General features: G+C 34.6%; 1 protein-coding gene across 6 annotated transcripts in view; it reads left to right on the plus strand.

Moving 5' to 3' along the window:
* Positions 1–18,510, plus strand: part of STAG1 (STAG1 cohesin complex component) — a 432,120-nt gene that overhangs the window by 234,664 nt on the left and 178,946 nt on the right. For all 6 annotated transcript variants that reach the window (XM_026497089.4, XM_057315808.1, XM_057315810.1 and 3 more), the window contains one exon: positions 3,064–3,140. In XM_026497089.4, coding sequence (XP_026352874.1) covers positions 3,064–3,140 — 77 coding nt within the window. The remainder of the gene's footprint in view (positions 1–3,063; positions 3,141–18,510) is intronic.

An 18,510-nucleotide genomic window follows, 5' to 3' on the forward strand; every position in this document is an offset into this window, starting at 1 on the left:
TTATTTCAGATCTTTAATTTACTTTTATTATCCGTTGTCAAAGGTTAAAATAGGAGAGAGAAGACTCAAGATGTCAGGTATTTTTCGAGGAATTGGGCTGAATACAGATTAATAAGTAGTAGTCTCTGCCATACTTTTGTCTAGGGCGAGAGGTAGATGGGGGCCATACCCAGGTTAGAAAATGTAGAATGGGACAAAGAAAAATGTGTTGGACAGAACTTTGGAAATTACCTGTGTTTATTCAGGTAAATGACTGAAAGTAAGTGAAAGAAATCAAAGTCATCAGAGAATACAGTACAAGGGTATAGTGTTACAGAAGCCAACATAATGAGCAAATGTTTTAAATGGAATAGATAAGGTATTACTAAAGAAAAACTTTGATGTAACAATCAGCAGATAATAGGTGTGAGGAAGCAGTTGCAGTAGAGTTATGGGACTGGACTGAAGAAGAATGAGCAGTTAGAAAGTAGTATGTAAATAGGCTAATGTTTCTAATAGTCATTGTGGCAGCAGCAGGATTTTCCTGTCTTAAAAAAACCTCAATGACTAGCTTCCGTTCATTTTCAAAGTTATAGCTTTAATTATCTGATTTTATTTTATTAATAATTGTTACTTATATATGATAGTAATTTTTAAAGATGCTAATCATGCAGCTGGTTTTTATTTTGCTTTTAATACTAGTTACTGTTTTCTTGCCTTTCATTTTATGATACTAAATACTGCAAAATAGTCCTCCATTTATGAACTAACTTGCTAGTCCAGTGAAATTATAGTTAAGACTCCACTGTGTATGAAAACTGCAATATCAGTCATGGAAATAGAATTAAACATTATTTATACTCATATTTAACAATGACACATTTAACTTTTTAAGTAATCTCTAAACCCACTGTGGGGCTTGAACCTACAGAGATCAAGAGTTGCATGCTCTACGTACTGAGCCATCTAGGCACTCCTTCCCATGTGTAACTTTTTACTGAACTACTGTGATTAGCGTTGTCCTTTTTCATGGTTTTTTAAAAATCAATTTTACCAAGATACAGTTTCCAAATGTGCACATTTTAAGTGTACAGATAAATGACTTTCGAGAAATGCATATAGCCATTTAATAATGCTACCCCATGCAAAATATAAAATACTTCCATCTCTTCAAGAACAACTCATTCTTCTCATGTTTAATAACTTAAAAATCTAATTTTACTTCTTTTGCTGGGTTAGTACTTAATGAAAGTAATTTTGCTTATCAAGAGTACCATGAAACAACTCCTGAAATTACATGCTTTTTATATATGGGACTCTATTTCAGGTTGACAAAATAGTTCATGACCCAAACAAGGCTAAATACAGTTAAAACTGTTTTGTGTACTTTGAGTGATTTTATTTATTCATTTATTTTTGAGGGGGGTGGGGAAGGGGCAGAGGAAGAGAGAGAGAATCTGAAGCAGGTTCCATACTTGGCACGGAGCCTGTTGTGGGGCTTGATCCCATGACCCTGAGATGATAACCCGAGCTAAAATCTAGGATTGGACACTCAACCAAGTGAGCCACCCAGGCACTCCTAATTTGAATGATTTTTAAAGATTGTTTAACAGAAAGTTACTTTTACTTGAGAATTTATAATTAGCAATTCGATGCATTTTTTGTTTATTTAATTTTTTAAAACCTCTGAAAATGAAGGCTGTATTGTAGTGCATAAACAACCTGTCTTCAGTGATTTTAAATACTGTCTGTGATACTGTTTTTCCCATAAAAAATAAAATCACAATGTAAAAGTTTCCTATTGTGTTTAGGAAATTATATGTTGAGGAGGAACTCTAAAAATATTTTCCCTTTTCACTCACCTTCCAACTAGACTCTCATCTCTGTAGCTGGGTGTAAGGGATACCTGTTGGTGGTACTTAATGAATTCAGCGTCCTGAAAATGCATAAGAGAGCTGTACATCGAGTATTTAAAACATGTTTAGAAATGGTTGTGATTAAAAAGATAAGGGAGATACCATTTTTCTCATTTTATAGATTAATAAAAATTAAGTCAAATTAAGTTCGATATGCCAAATGTGCCATTGCAGCTTTTTATTGGGCCTCTGAATTAAGAGTACACTTTGGTGACTTTTAGTGGCTCTCTATTGCTTCATGCTTTTTCCTGTAAGAGTACAGTATACTTTAGAGACTTTTCCCTCCTCTATACCTAAATGTGGTTTGAATTGGAGCTGGTAATCACTGTCAAGGAACCTGTTAGAGGTTATATATTTTCTTGTTGATTCATTGAGTCTTATTCTTGTGATTTTTAACTTGAATATTTTACATGTATATAGTTGAAACTGAAACCTCATATAATTACTAGGCCAGTATTCTCTGTAACTCCAGATTGATTTTGAACCTTAATTTATTTAAATTATGTTAATTTTAACACAAATTTTTGATACAAACCACTTATTATTTTTAGTGATAGTATTTATGTAATCATATCTGAGATAAAAGTTATGTAGCTAATATAAATGTAGTACTAAAGAATGAGATGAGAAAGGGGGTTAACTTTTTCTTTGATACTTAGGTTGAAGTTACCAAGCTATTTTTCATGTTCAGATAAAACAGATTTAACTGACAGGTGTTAATACATTAAGGGAACATTTAGTTTTAATTTATAGAAGAATGTTCTGTTAATAAAGAATATCAGAAAAAGGCATGAAGAGAGATAACAGTCTCTATACTTGGGTGTTTTTCATACTAAGGCAGTCAGGTATATGTCTGGATAGCACCAGTCATTCTGTAGGGCCCTCCCTGCAATATAAATTTATTATTTTATGTCTTCATCTTTTCCTTCCCCAACCCTCCTCTCAGTTTTTTCTCTCATACTTAATCTAATTCACAGAATATTCAGGTTTTTAAAATATGTCTGAAGAACTTTGAAGTTCTTAAACAAGGGATTCCTTTAGGTAGGCGTTTGGAGAAAGAAAAAACCCCAAAAACTTTGATATAAAATTTTTCAAACAGTGGTCAGGTTAAATTTAGTGTTTAGCACGGGATAGAAAAAGATTAACTGTAAAATCTGTTGTTCCACAGGTACTGTGAGAATAGAGATGTTTCGAAATATGCAGAATGCAGAAATCATCAGAAAAATGACTGAAGAATTTGATGAGGTATAGCATTTCAATATTTATACAAATTGCATACTTATACTTTTAAAATGGTGAATATGTTGATTATTTTAAGTTTTATTTTGATTTGGTGTCTAGTTTAAGAGAAGTAACACTATTTCTTCATTTATATAATAATCCGTGTTACTAATTCTGAAGTTGATCTTTGGCAATTTCATTTCATTACATGGAGGTATCACTTAATGACTGGTAACTGATAAGGATAAAAAAATTAATGGTATGAAGTAGAAGTTGATTCTTGACATTCATTCTTGAAGACTGCGTAAAATTCTCAAATTTATAAATGCATCTCCAATAGTTTTGTTCTGTAGAATTAGTCATTAGTTAAATACTTTAAAGAAAAAAGGGTTTGGGGGCCAAATAAGTGTGAGCAGGCTGCATATTATACCTGTTTTAGAGATTACCAAAGTGCATTATCTTATTTAAGGTTCTTAGAAATCCTGATGGAAAAATAACCTGCTTAACTTCATTTAATCCAGGATTCCTAAAATTATGTTTTGTTTATCTCTCCCTACTGCCCCCTCCTCAATCCCACCCCCATTTTGTGTGTTTGTGTAAAACTTAAACTTCTATTTGGGACAATTTACTTGAGAATATTCTGATTTGTACTTAGAATACATGTTTTCTTTGCTAGTCTTCACAAATTAATCAGCTTTACACTGATTGTAAGTGTTGAAACACTTTCACAATTTTATTTTTGTCTTCTGTATATGGTGAACTCAGTTTATGTCATGCTTTAGACCACCACTAATTTTAGTTTTAGTAGTCTGCCTTTTGATTTTAATAAGATTTCTATTTTCTGTAGATGTTCTCTTTTCTTGACTTTTCAACACTAACAACAAAGATTGTTTTTTTTCCAGGTCCACTCTCTCAGTGGGGAGGGCTTAGGCTTTTTTTTATTAGTAACAGTAGGAATATTTATATTTAATTGAAAAAAGTACTACAAATACATGGTAAAACAAACACATATTGTACACTATATATATTTTTTCATCAGGTGTTCACTTTTATTCTAGTGGCACACACCAAAACATTTTCAGGAGCATCTTTACAGAAATATTTCAGATTATTTAGTCACATTCTGTGGGAAGTAGGGGAGACCTTACATTGTGACCCACGTATATAATGTCCATAATTACTTGTTTTCATTTCTGTAATCCAAAACATGCTAAAATTCCAAAGGACTTTTTTTTTCACAATTTATTGGTGGCAAAACTAGCCCCACCTAACCTGAGGCTATTAAAATTTTTGTTTATCTCAGTCGTTGTGAGTATTTATATGTCTTCCTGGTGAAATACTAACGTTCTTGATAACAGGGTGCTGCCTCCAATTCCCTTGGATTGTGATGGAATATAAAGTATACGTACTATATTAACTTCTAAAATTCAAAAATTTCTGTATTCTGAAACATTTCTATGAAATTAACTTTTCATTAAAAAAAAAAGGTTTTTTGTTGTTAACTTCATGAGATTATATGTGGCAAATAGAAGATAACGAAGCCAAATTAAGGTGCCCCAACTGCTGTACTAACTACCATGCCAGGCTTACAACACAGGTGATTGAGATCACAGATTAAAAAGTAGTATGCATCTTGGACCTTCAAGGCACTACGAAGAGTTTGACAGTAGTTCCCAAACTTTGCTGCATATTAATATCACCTGGGGATATTTAAAAACTGATGCCTGGCCTCACTCCCTTATCCCCAGACCTTCTGATTTAATTTGTAAGGCATGTAACCTGGGCTTGGGATTTTTAAAAGTTCACCGGGTGACTCCAGTGACTCCAAACTTCAGAGAAGTTTGTGAGAAACTTTGAGAGAAAACCGAGATTTAAGCTATAAAAACATTTTATATAAGATAGAATGAGAGCAAATACAATGTGAATACACAGTGAAATTTCAAAACAGGATATCATTGCTTTGTGGTAAGATTTTGAGATAAGTAGGGGAAGATGAGGAATTCAGCAAAATGAAGATCATGATGTATCTGATATTCCTGTGAATATTGTCAAATATTCAGGTGTATTAGAAGAATAGTAAACTGTTACCACAACTGATAATGAGTTAAGTAAAGCAAATGAAAATTATTCAAAAGGTGTTTATTTCATAATCTTAAATATTTTTCTCCCAATATTTGAGAATACTGACTAAATCAAAAAAGAATGTTTTAAAAACCACCATTTTATGAGTAAGTCACGAGGATAAAAGATACAACATAGGGAATGTAGTCAGTGGTATTGTAATAGTGTTGTGTGGTGACAGTTGGTAGCTACACTTGTGAGCATAGCATAATGTCTGAACTTGTTGAATCACTGTATTGTACACCTGAAACTAATGTAACATTGTGTGTCAACTGTACTTCAAATAAAGAAAAAATTCTAAAGGAAAACATTCTTTTGTTTCCTGTTTGACAGAACAACTAACACAGTCTTCTATTAGAATATATTCATTTAAAGCAGAATTACATTATTTTCTAAGTCTGTTTTATCTTTAAGCACTTTCGCAAAAAACTGCATTTAAGTGCTTACATATTGTTAAATATACAGTATTTTATTGTTTTTGTTTCTTCAAAATACTGTGTAGGTCTTCTAGTCCCCAGGAATGGAGGGAGGTTAGTTTTGGTAAATTGTATTTTGTGGTAAAATTCAGAAAGACTTAATGACAGGATCCATTGGATCCCAGTAGTTTAGAGCAATGTCTGGTTCATATGATTAGCCAGTAGATACATTCAGTTGCTGTTAGAGCCAGCCCCTGACACATAAAGCAATTAAATGTAATAGTATTTCTTCCCCAGATTATTAGAGTCACACCTCCAAATGTAAACTCTTAAGTATGTTTTCCAAAGGTCGGTTTGCATAGTTTTCATATATTGAAATGTGACATCTATGAAGGGAAGTACATTTAATGTATTCCCTTAGTGCCTTTAATTCTTGTCTATGTGATTTTTGTATTGCTCACAATTACAGTTTTATACATTGTGCTCTTCTGTAATGATCAGAACTTACCCAATGGCTTTTTTCTCTTTTTTTGTTTCTAATTGTGTGTGCTTCTATGAATTTATTTAGACTTAAGTATAGAACTTCTCATTTGCTTATCCGTTTGAGCATTTATTAATCATAGGATTAAAAATTTTAAGAAATGTAAATGGTTAAATATTATACAAACTGAGAAAAGATGAAGAAAATGAGAAAGATATGGTAGAAGAAAATTCAAATTATCTCCAGTCCCAAATTAAAGTCTAAATATTTTTGATTTTATATTCCATCAATAAAACATTTTTCAGCCTATTGTCTTAATAGTGAACACCTATGATAAAGCTAAAAAATTACTCTCTTCTCTTCCTCTCCCCCATGCTCCTTCTCAGAAGACTAGAGTTCTTATCTTGTGCGGAGAGTGCTTAAAAACTGTCTGGTGATTGTTTCAGACTTTCTTAGTTCTGAACTAAGACTTATTTTCTAAATATGTGATAAATAAAAATAGACAAAAGTTTTTTTTCCTCCCACCTTTGGTAATCAGACCAAATAATAAATAAATCAGATAAATAAATAGTCATTTTATATATATATATATATTTTAAGATTTTATTTATTTGGCAGAGAGAGAGAGCATAAGCAGGCAGAGGGAGAGGGAGAAACAGCACGTGGGGCTCAATACCAGGACCCTGGGATCATGACCTGAGCCGAACGAAGGCAGACACTTAATGACTGAGCCACCCAGGCGCCCCTATATTATATTTATTATAAATAATTATTTATTACAGTATAATTATTTCATTACATTTATGTTTTATATATTTATACTTATAATATTTAATTATATTTATTATCTTACAGTGTGTTTTGCAGCATATGTTTATTTATAGGTTAAATGCATACACTACTAGATCAGTTTCTTCTCAGATGTCATTAGGTCATCATGGCTTTAACTTTTATCATGGCCTAAGATGAGCTTGTGCAAGAAGTGTCAGTGCTTCCATATTTATTATTCACTTGTGATTTTTCTTTTTGTTTCTCTTTTTCCCTAAAGTCTTTATGTTAGCATTTTGTGAAGAGTTAAAAATAAATATTTTAAAATATATTTAAATCTATTGCATTGGTCATATGCAACTTACAAAATGAATAAACCAGTGAAGAATATCATTTTTAATATCAACCCCCTTGAGCATTGAGCTCTTCTAATTCTTCTCTTAGGATACCTCAGATAACCTTTGTGATACATTACAATCTGAAATATGGACCTAGTGAGGGCATACAAAGCTTATTGTATGTACTAAATACTACTAATAATTTATTTCTCAATTTAATTAAAAATAAAGAGAGTTTTACATTGTTGGTGGGAATGCAAGTTGGTACAGCCACTCTGGAAAACAGTGTGGAGGTCCCTTAAAAAGTTAAAAATTGAGCTACCCTATGATCCAGCCATTGCACTACTGGGTGTTTACCCCAAAGATACAGACGTAGTAAAGAGAAGGGCCATATGCACCCCAATGTTCATAGCAGCAATGTCCACAATAGCTAAACCGTGGAAGGAGCCAAGATGCCCTTCAACAGATGACTGGATTAAGAAGTTGTGGTCCATATATACAATGGAATATTACTCAGCTATCAGAAAGAACGAGTACCCAACACTTGCTGCCACATGGACGGCACTGGAGGAGATAATGCTAAGTGAAATAAGTCAAGCAGAGAAAGACAACTATCATATGATTTCTCTCATCTATGGAACATAAGAACTAGGATGATCGGTAGGGGAAGAAAGGGATAAAGAAAGGGGGGTAATCAGAAGGGGGAATGAAACATGAGAGACTATGGACTATGAGACACAAACTGAGGGCCTCAGAGGGGAGGGGGATGGGTGAATGGGATAGACTGGTGATGGGTAGTAAGGAGGGCACGTATTGCATGGTGCACTAGGTGTTATGCGCAACTAATGAATCATCGAGCCTTACATCGGAAACCGGGGATGTACTGTATGGTGACTAACATAATATAATAAAAAATCATTAAAAAAAATAAATAAATAAAGAGAGTTTTAATGTTTTTGCAGTACACCACTTAGTTGGTGTTGTATATATCACTTTGGAAACTTTCACATTGAGGAAGGTAAACAGAATATTAAAGAAAGGAAGCAAAGTTGGAAGTGAGAAGTGCCGAAGTACAGAGGAATAATCACATAGAAAAACTCATGAAGACTCAAGAAATTGTAATCATTTGTAATGTGAAAAGGTACAAAATAGGAACTAATATTACAACTGTGAACTTTGTAGTGCAAAATACTAGAGACAAGAGGAAACATGTTGAATGATAATAATAACAAATATTTATCTTTACTGTGTGTCAGGCACTGTTGCATGTTCTTTACATATGTTTAATACTTATGACATTTTTATGAGGTAGGTCTTTTATGTTATTATTATCTCCATTTTACAGATGAGAAAATGGAGGCAAGAGGGGTTAAGAAACTTGCCTAAGGTCACACAACTAGTAAATGATAAAGTCAGGAATGAAGCCCAGAACATCCAGCTCCTGAGTTCATACTCATAACCACTACCCTGTTCTGCCTAGTATACTACTGCAAGTGTAAAATCTGAAATAGCTTGGAAAGAGTCACTCAGGTAACTGTTACCTGAGTGTACTCTCTCCACTTAGACACCTTAGTCATATAATAAATTTCTGGCTCTTTTTATTACCAAATGTCTTATGGCTGACCAAACAAGTTTGGAATTAAATTAGTATCTTTTTGAAAGGACCAGTTATTTCTATTGATATATATTGACTCTTTGGGGAGTAAATCCATTCCATTATATTGTTTAAGACATCTACTTTCATTATGAGAAATGCTTAAATGAGATACTCATAAGCCAACAGTAACATTTTTATCAGTGGGTACTGGCTTAAATCCCTATCTGATTTTGATTAGATGTGATGAACTATATATTTAAGTTGTGATTATACCCTGGTCATTTCAAGATTTTTATTTTTCAGTTTTAAAATATATCTATAAAACATGATTTTACAGTGATATGAGTGAATCACATTTATATTTGCTAATCATTATGAAGATCTTTTAAATTATCTAGCTAAAGCTAGGTATTCTAGATCTTTTATTGATGTTAGGTGTAACTTTTTATTTTAACAACTGTCAAATTAACTTTTTCTCTTTTTTTTAAAGATTTTATTAATTCGAGAGAGAGAAGAGAGCAGGAGAGCACAGGCAGGGGGAGGGGCAGAGGGAGAGGGTAAGGCAGGCTCCCTGCTGAGCAGGGAGCCTGACACAGGGCTGGATCCCAGGACCCCGGGATCATGACCTGGGCCTGAAGCAGTGACTTAACCAACTGAGCCACCCAGGTGCCCTGAACTGTGCAGTCTTTCAAACTTATTTATACAGGATTTATTTTTGTGTTTATTCAGTAAACATTTATTGAACATTTAATGTTTGTCTAACTTTTAGTTAGGAACTATATACTTAGAAATTAACAAGGTTATAGCTCTAGAATATACTTAGAGATTAACAAGGTTATAGCTCCAGAAAATGATTTCATGTTCTAACTGTGGAAGAGCTTTGTGAACTAATAGCAATAATACCTTGACAAGTTTAATAGGTGAGAAATACTAGGCCCTGTGAGAACCCAAAGGGTGAGTTAATTATCTGAGCTGTGAGAGCTTCACAAATTACTTAGCCCTAAAACTAGGTTTTTAAAGATGAATAGAATTTCACCAGAAAAACCAGGCAGGAGTTTATAGGGAAGATGGAGTTAAGGATGTATGTAAAAGAGAAAACATTGGGGTACGAAGCTAGAGAAATTAGACTAAGATAATTGTATCTAATACTTATAAATAAGCCATCCCCAAACCATTGTTGTTCTCCTAAGCATACTAGACAGTGTCCTAGATAAATGCTGGAGCAGACATAAGATAGGGGTTTGAAAAAGACAACAAAATTTTTATAGCATTGACTTGTGGAATTTTTCTTTCCAAATGTATTTTTGTATTATTTCTTTAATTGGCACATATATGCCAGTTGAATTTCCTGATACTTTGAGGCTGAGGTTTGTCAGAATTGAAAGAGTTACCTTAGACTTAATTAGCAGAGGTCTGATAATGAAGAGTAGTTTTCTCTTTAATTGCCTTATGGCAGTCAGCCAAAATAATCTATCTAAATAATTAATCTTTATGGCTATTTTAACTTAAAAACAAAAGTTTAAACAATATATTTAATAATAAATTTTATTTAGCCCACTCAGAATTTTGTTTTGTAAAAATGGATCTTTCACTGGATCTTTCCAAGGATAAGTAATATCATTTTCTTTGTTCCCTTGACACACGGTTCTTATGCATTCTGACTTTTTGAGGGAAAACAAAAATGAAAAACTCTTTCAATCACTGTGATACAGAAGTGCATAGATGTGATTTTACATCTTAAATGCTGACTATAACATTGTGATAATTTAGATAATGGTATTCCAGAATTTGGAATTTCTCTTAGTGATTTCAGGAACTTGGTATCCTCAAGGATGTAAATTTGGTAGTTTCAAATACTTTTTAATGTACTCACTTAAAAAAAATTATGTGTCACTTGATAGAACAAAGAATATATGTAATATATGTGTGTGTGTGTGTGTGTGTGTATGTGTGTGTGTGTGTGTGTGTGTGTATGTGTGTGTGTATGGTATGTAAATCTGCCATCCCTAACTTAAGAACCGAAATACTACTGAAATAACTATGTGTTCCTCCACTCTCCCATTCTCATCCTTCTGCTGGGAGGTAATCAATATCTTGAATTTTGTAAACTTTTCTTTTTCTTACTGATAAATTATTTACCACTCTTAATGAAATGTTTGTGAAGATTCATGGATGAGTAGGGACCAGACATTTGGTGGTACTTCATAACTTACTGATGCTGATTTAGGGGAGAACATATTTAAAAGGACTGATTGGCGGTCCCATTGCTGCTTTGATTTCACATATTCTCCTCATTTCTGTTTGTGGCTAAGGAAACGCAAATTATCAAAATTTATGATTGATTAAGGAGAAAACTATAGGGATCATTTAGATATTCTTCCCATTTTTTTGACCCACACTGACAGTAATTTTTGTGGTGATTTATTCATTTAATGAAGAAGTAGTTGAGTGTCTGTTAAACATTCCTAGCGTTGAGGACATAGCACCGAATAAACCAACCAAAAATCCTTCCCTCATGGAATTTACATTTTAGCTGGGAGGGAAAGCCAGTGAATAAAATACATAGGCAAAATATTGTAGTATGATAAAAGACAATAAAGGCTACGTAGAAAAAGCAGAGAAAGGAGAAGAGGTTGGGAGTGGAAGGATGGTTTTAAATAGGATGGTCAGGAAAACCTCTCTAAGAATGTGACCTTAAGTAAACCCTTGAAAGAGGTGATGGAGCAGCCATGCGTGTATCTAGGGGAAGAGAAAATTTAAATTGTGCAAATGGCCGAGATAGAAACATACCTAGGTTATTAGAGAGACAACAAAGAAGCCAGTGTGGCTAAAGCACACTGATTTATATATTGCATTTGATTGTTTTGTTGTCACTACTTTTTCAAAGTATAAAACAGTTCCTCCACATTTTTTTCTTTACATGATACTAACTTGTAGTTGACAACAACCTAGTTGTCTTATAAAGTATCCCACATTTTGTTTCTCTGACTTTTCCCTCATGGTTATCATTTAGCTTGTTCCTAAATCTCCAGTATTTTGTAACTGAAAGTTAGGTCTAATGACTTCATTAGATTACATTTACACATTTTTTTGCAAGGAAATTTCATAGGTGATGCTGTGTACTTCATATTGTGTCACAGTAGATAGTACATAATGGAGGTTGTCCGTTTATTCGTGATGCTACAATTGATCACTTATAATGTGATGACCATTGAACCTTTGTGTAAAAGTACTTTTCCCTTTGCATGTATCAGATAATTTGGTACTTTCTTAACATTCTGCTTATGCCACTCAACTTGCCATTCATTGGTTTTAATATCCATTGATGGTCTATTTCTGAAATTTTGGATTTATTTTGAATGTAGAAGCCAGCGTGGCCTGAAGTCTGGAAGTAGGATATGCTATTATCAATCATTTATGAGTTAAAGGGTGCTGGTCTCTTATGGGACATAGTAATTGAGCATCCTTAAACAAAAGAGTTATGCCTCAAAAGAGTAAGGGGCAAATAGTTCTTTTTTTGTTTCCTATTTTGAATAAACCCACCAGTAAATCAAACTAGAAACAAGACATTTTTGTCCAGTAGTCAAGTAGATGTTATTTTTTCAGTGTTTGAGTATACATGACATACATCTCCTATTTTGTCTGTCATCATCATTACTATCTTAGTTAGGCCCTCTCTACACCCCTCCTTCATTTTTGGATCTATTTGCAGTGATAAGTCTCCTTGCTCCATTTCCTTCACCTTTACCTCTGATTATTCTCCATGGTGGAACCAGAAATATTTTTTAAAGCTCACATCTGTTCATGATCCTTACTTGCTCAGAATTTTTCAGTGGCCACCCATTGCCTCCAGAATAAAACTTGGCTTTATTTTAATGAGGCTTTATATAAATAGAAGGTTCCCTATGAGCTGGCCCCATCTTTTCTCTTGGCTACCACCACAAAATCTGGCTTAGGTTGCCAAACTTAAAGCAATTTTATATTCTTCTTATATCTTTGTTTTATAGGAATTTGCTTATCTTATTGCTTAGAATGCTGTTGACCCTGTTTCCCCTGCCCGGTTGTGTCTGTAGAAAATTGACATTCCTTCCTAAGCAGTACTGTGTATCCTCATAACATTCCTATCATTGTACTTAATTCACTTATTTATTTTTTATGTGTCCTTCTTTTCAACTAGAAGTTCTTTGGAGGATGGGGAAACAGAAGAAGTTGGCTGAAGAGTATAAACTTCCAATTATAAGATGAATAAGTTCTGAGGATCTAATGTACAGAATGGTGATTATAGTTAATAGTACTGTGTTACATACATGGAAGTTGTTAAGAGAGTAGATCTTCAATGTTCTTACCAAAAAATTAGAAATGGGTAATATAATGTGATGGGATGTATTAAGCTATGCTCTGGTGTTAGTCGTTTTGCAGTATATAAGTGTATTAAATCAACTTCTTTTATACCTTAAACTTACATAGTATTATGTATCAATTAAATCTCAGTAAGCCTGGAAAAAATAAAGCAGAAGTTCTTAGAAGAAGATCCTTAGTGTGCTCATCTTCGTATGCCAAGAACTAGTGCAGGGAGCATATTTATTGCTCAATAAGTACATGAATAGATGAATGGTTGGCTGGATGGATACTTTCTCCAAATAAGTGTTTTACAAATCTCTGTTTTAAGCAATAGTAGTATATATCCTTGGGTGAGTCTGTTGAAATTAGGTAACCAAAAGCCTAATGTCACCAAAAATAGGTGATATTTTTTTGTGACATTGTCCATCAGTAGAGTTAAACAATTCTCTTAGATTTACTCTTAAAGAGTGTTTTATCTCTTTTGATATTTATAGTTTGTGACCACATTGGTTTCCCAAATATCAGATGCTTAGAAATTAGGCAGTTAGCTTTCCACTTCTGTCACCTGCATGAGCTCTACTTTGCAGTGGACCTGTCGTAAGATTGTTGTTCTCATCTCAGAGGCTCTAAATTTTGTAGTTTTTGTTGCTGCCTCTTATCTCTGACCCTTGGTACTCTTTTCCTTTTATTTCTCCATCAATGTTCCCAAAACTTCTAAAATAAACTTTTCCATTCGTTGCTTGTTAATGCATTTGGGAACAGAACTCCAAAGTTCTTCCTTGGAAGAACAATCACTGAACACTCCTTCTATTCTCCAAGGTTCCTGTAGTAAATCAGGTGATGCTCCATTATAGAGTTAAGAATACATGGAATTTACAATCCCAGAACCAGAACCCTGTACCTCTGTGATCTAGAACTAGTTCTTAAGATCTTATTTCTCTCATCTTTATACATACTAGTAGTCACCACAGTAGATAGATAATAAAAAATTATGGATTTGAAGAGTATATACCATATAAATGCTAGTTATATCTTGTCCATGAAAATTTCTCCCCTTGTATTCATCTGAATGTATTTGTAGAAGTTGCTTTCTTCCTGGATCTTTTTGGTCTGCTCTGTATTAACCTAGCAGATTGCTGCCTGATATTCTTCCCACCTGAGCTGCTTTCTGCCTTTCTATACCTGTTTATTGGATATGGTTTACCTTTGCATTCGTTTATTCAATAGATTCCTTGTGTAAAGCATCATAGTAAGACTGCACTCAAAGAATGTAAATATTAGTTGTGGATAAGCTATTTAGGCTACTTGATTATTATCTTTTTTTTTTTTTTCATTTTATTTTCTTAGCTCTCCTAAAAAAAATTACTGCTTTGTGAAGGAAGTTAGTTTTCAGTATCCCACTACCTTCATTAACTGGACAGATCTTTTTTTTTTTTTTTTTAAGATTTATTTATTTGAGAGAGAGTGCACACGTGCACAAGCAGGAGGGGCAGAGGGGGAGAGAATCTGAAGCAGACTCAGTGCTTAACACAGAGCCCCATAACCCTGATATCAGATCTGAGCTGAAATGAAGAGTTGGCTGCTTAACTGACTATGCCACCCAGGCACCCCACTAGACAGTTCTTTTTTTTTTCCCCCCTAAATATTTTATTTATTTATTTATTTATTTATTTATTTATTTATTTATTTATTTGATAGAGATAGCCAGCGAGAGAGGGAACACAAGCAGGGGGAGTGGGAGAGGAAGAAGCAGGCTCATAGCAGAAGAGCCTGATGTGGGGCTCGATCCCATAACACCGGGATCACGCCCTGAGCCGAAGGCAGACGCTTAACCGCTGTGCCACCCAGGCGCCCTAGACAGTTCTTTTTACATGACATGTATAAATGTGTCTAACAAGGAGAAATTTATAACTAGTATTAGTGTAAAGCAAGAAACTGCCTTTTGAGGTAGATACAGGAAGTTTTTCTTTTTTAAAAGAGTTTTTTCCCTTTTTAAAAAAGGTTATTTTAGAGAGAGTATGAGGAGGAGGGGAAGGGCAGAGGGCAAGGAGACTCTCCACTGATTGCGGAGCCCAAGGCAGGGCTGAGATCATGATGTGAGCCAAAATCAAGAGTTGGATGCTCAACCTGACTGAGCCACCCAGGCACCCCCAGATGGGTTTTTCCTTTTAATCATAATATTTGCACGTGGTACAAAAATTGAAAAGGATAAAATGGTATACATTGTCAGTTTAGTTAGGAATTGAGTTAGTTTTGTGTTCTGTTGCTGATATCGTTTTCTTTAGTGAACTAGTCTTCAGATTTCTCTAGTGGTGGGCTGCTGTTGCCTTATACATAGGATACCCAGAGGGGTTTTCTCAGTGTTCATGCTGTACCCTGAGCTTTCAGCTCTTCCTGTTCTCCTATGACACAGAGCACTCCTACCCCGTACTCCTGTCCCTCCTTCTAGTGGTAGACTGGTGTTGCTTATTGCCTGGTACTATAATGAGGGTATGGGGATTCCTTATTGTCCTAGTGCTAAGCCTTAAGCATGCCTTTTGTGCCTGGAGCCACTGAGGGACCTTCTTAGCTTTCCTGGCCATTATGTCTGGCTGGCCTCAGATCAAGTTTTCTGTCTCTCTTCCAATGCTAGCAGATCTCTGTTTGATACTGGTATTAGTATTCAGGATCCAGGACAGTGTTTTGTCTTATTCTCTCCCCCAGGTGGAGGATTTATTCCCTCTCCTGGCTGCAGTGGGTCTTTGCCTGTGCCGTGGTGGTGACTTCGTTTGCTGACCTACCTCCATCAGATTAAGTCTTTTAATTTGCAGGGGACAAAAGTCTGGAGAAATGAAATGGGCTTCTTACCTTTTCCCCAGCAATTGAAGATCATCGCCTGCAGGTCTGCACCACCAAGAGAGGTGTTCTGTGTTCTGCTCTATCTCAGAATTTGCTTAAAATACCCAGTTGAGACCTGTGGAAAAGAGCTTTTGAGTGAGTGCAAAGTTCTTGTTCTACCAAACTAGCCCACACTTCATCTTTGACAGTTCATTAAAATTTTAGGTTCATTTCTTACCCACTTTTGTGGAGACCACCTTTTCCTTTTCGGCTCTGCCACAGATGATAGAGCTTATTTGTTTCATCTCTTCTTGGAGGGGCTTACTCTTTGGAATGATATAGCTAATTCAGCTCAAGATGAGCTCAAGAAAAGTTTATCTTTTTTCATTCATTCATTCATTCATTCATTCATTCATTCAGCTTTTTCTCATTGTTGGTAGCCTTCTACATTCTAAATGGAAACCAGACCCTATTGTTATGCTTTTGAATTGCTTTTAATGTTTTTTTTTTTAAAATACAAGAATTGCTTTTATGTGGGTAAATCTGTTGGTCTTCTATGACTTCTGGTTTTTGTATTGTATTTAATAAAAGACTTCCACACCCTGAGACTATTCTCCCATGTTTTCTTCTATTTCTTTTTTCCTGAATGTTTTAAAAAAGTGTTTTGATTCATTAGAAATTAATTTTGGGGTAAGGTGCAATCTAATTTTCTTTCTAACGAACCGCCAATTATACCAAAACCATTCACTAAATAATTCATTTTTCCCCACTGCTGGTAATTCTACTGTAACAGTAGGACTGAAATTGTGAGTAGCAGAAAATCTGACCAAAAATGGCTTGAATTCACAGGAGTAAATTTGTCTTATGCAAAATAAATTTGGGAATAGACGGAACATGGTTGGTACTACATCTCAGCAGAATAAAGACCTAGACTTTTTTCATCTTTCTATCATTTTTATCTGCATACTTCTTTTGTAGTTGCAAAATCACTGTTGAACATCGAGCATTACACATGAGTTCTAGATCACTGAGAGAGGAAGGGACAAAGGACTAAAGAGGTCATACTTGCCTAGTCTGGCCATTTTAAAAGGCTTTTCCAGAAGCCCCATCTAGCAAATTACACGTTTTTTTTCCCAGATACTTCTTACACATTATTTTCCAGGCTACTAAGGTATCTCCTCTCGTTAGTGGGACTGTTCTTTCCATCAGTTCATAAACGGAATTGTTTAATTATGAAAGAAAATAGTAGATGTATGCAGTTCCATGTTCATTGCACATTACCCAAGATGTAGAAGCAACTTAAATGTCTATCAGTGGATGAGTGGATAAAGAAAATGTGGCATATGTATATGATACAACAGAAAAAAACCATAATATATATATATATATAATTACACGCAGTAGAATATTATTCAGCCATTAAAAAAAGAAAGGAAATCTTGCCATTGTGACAACATGGATAGACCTTGATGGTATTATGCAAAGTGAAATAAGACAGAAAAGGACAAATACCATATGCTGTCACTTATATGGGGAATAAAAAGAAACAACAAAAATAAAGCAGAACCCCCCCCCCCCCCCGAGCTCATAGAACGGATTAGTGATTGCCAGTGATAGGAGGTTTGGGGGCAGGCAAATGGGTCAAAAGGTACAAACTTTCAGTTATAAAATATGTAAGTCATAGGGATTTAATATACAGCATGATGACTATAGTTAATAATACTGTTTTGCATATTTGAAAGTTGCTAAGAGAGTAGCCCTTAAAAGTTTTCATCACAGGGGCGCCTGGGTGGCTCAGTTGTTAAGCGTCTGCCTTCGGCTCAGGTCATGATTCCAGGGTCCTTGGCTTGAGCCCTGCATCAGCATCAGGCTCCCTGCTCAGCGGGAAGCCTGCTTCTCTCTCTCCCACTCCCCCTGCTTGTGTTCACTCTCTCGCTGTGTCTCTCTCTGTCAAATAAATAAAATCTTTAAAAAAAATTTTTTTTCATCACAAGAAAAAGATTTTCTATAGCTGTATGCTGACAGATGTTAATAAGATTTATTGCGGTGATCATTTCACAGGATATACAAATACTGAATCATTATGTTGTATACCTGAAATTAATACAATGCTATATGTGAATTATACCTCAAAAAACAAATTGGCAAATAAAATATTTCAGTTCCTTAGAGGTTTTTTTTTTTTTACATTTTGATTTGTTTTGTGCTACATTTGAATTTTCTGAAGTATACTTAGCTTTTTATTATTTACTTCTAAGTGCTTATTTTTCTGCCTTTCCTCTTGCTTGCTGTTGGCTTGTTTAGATGGGTTATTTAGATAAATTATATTTGGTTGTTGTGGAGCACTAAGTGGCTGAATCTCACAGTTGGTATAAAGCAAGAGAAGCTCTACTGTAATGAGCTTTTATGATATAGAAGCAGCAACAGCCTGTTGAGATACCTTTGAGAAGAAGCATCTCACCTTTCCACTCTTTTACCCTCTCCCGTCTACCCCTGACACTCCCAATCTCAAGGA

The sequence above is a fragment of the Ursus arctos genome, unplaced genomic scaffold, assembly GCF_023065955.2.
Source record: "Ursus arctos isolate Adak ecotype North America unplaced genomic scaffold, UrsArc2.0 scaffold_20, whole genome shotgun sequence".
In the NCBI taxonomy this organism is placed as follows: domain Eukaryota; kingdom Metazoa; phylum Chordata; class Mammalia; order Carnivora; family Ursidae; genus Ursus; species Ursus arctos.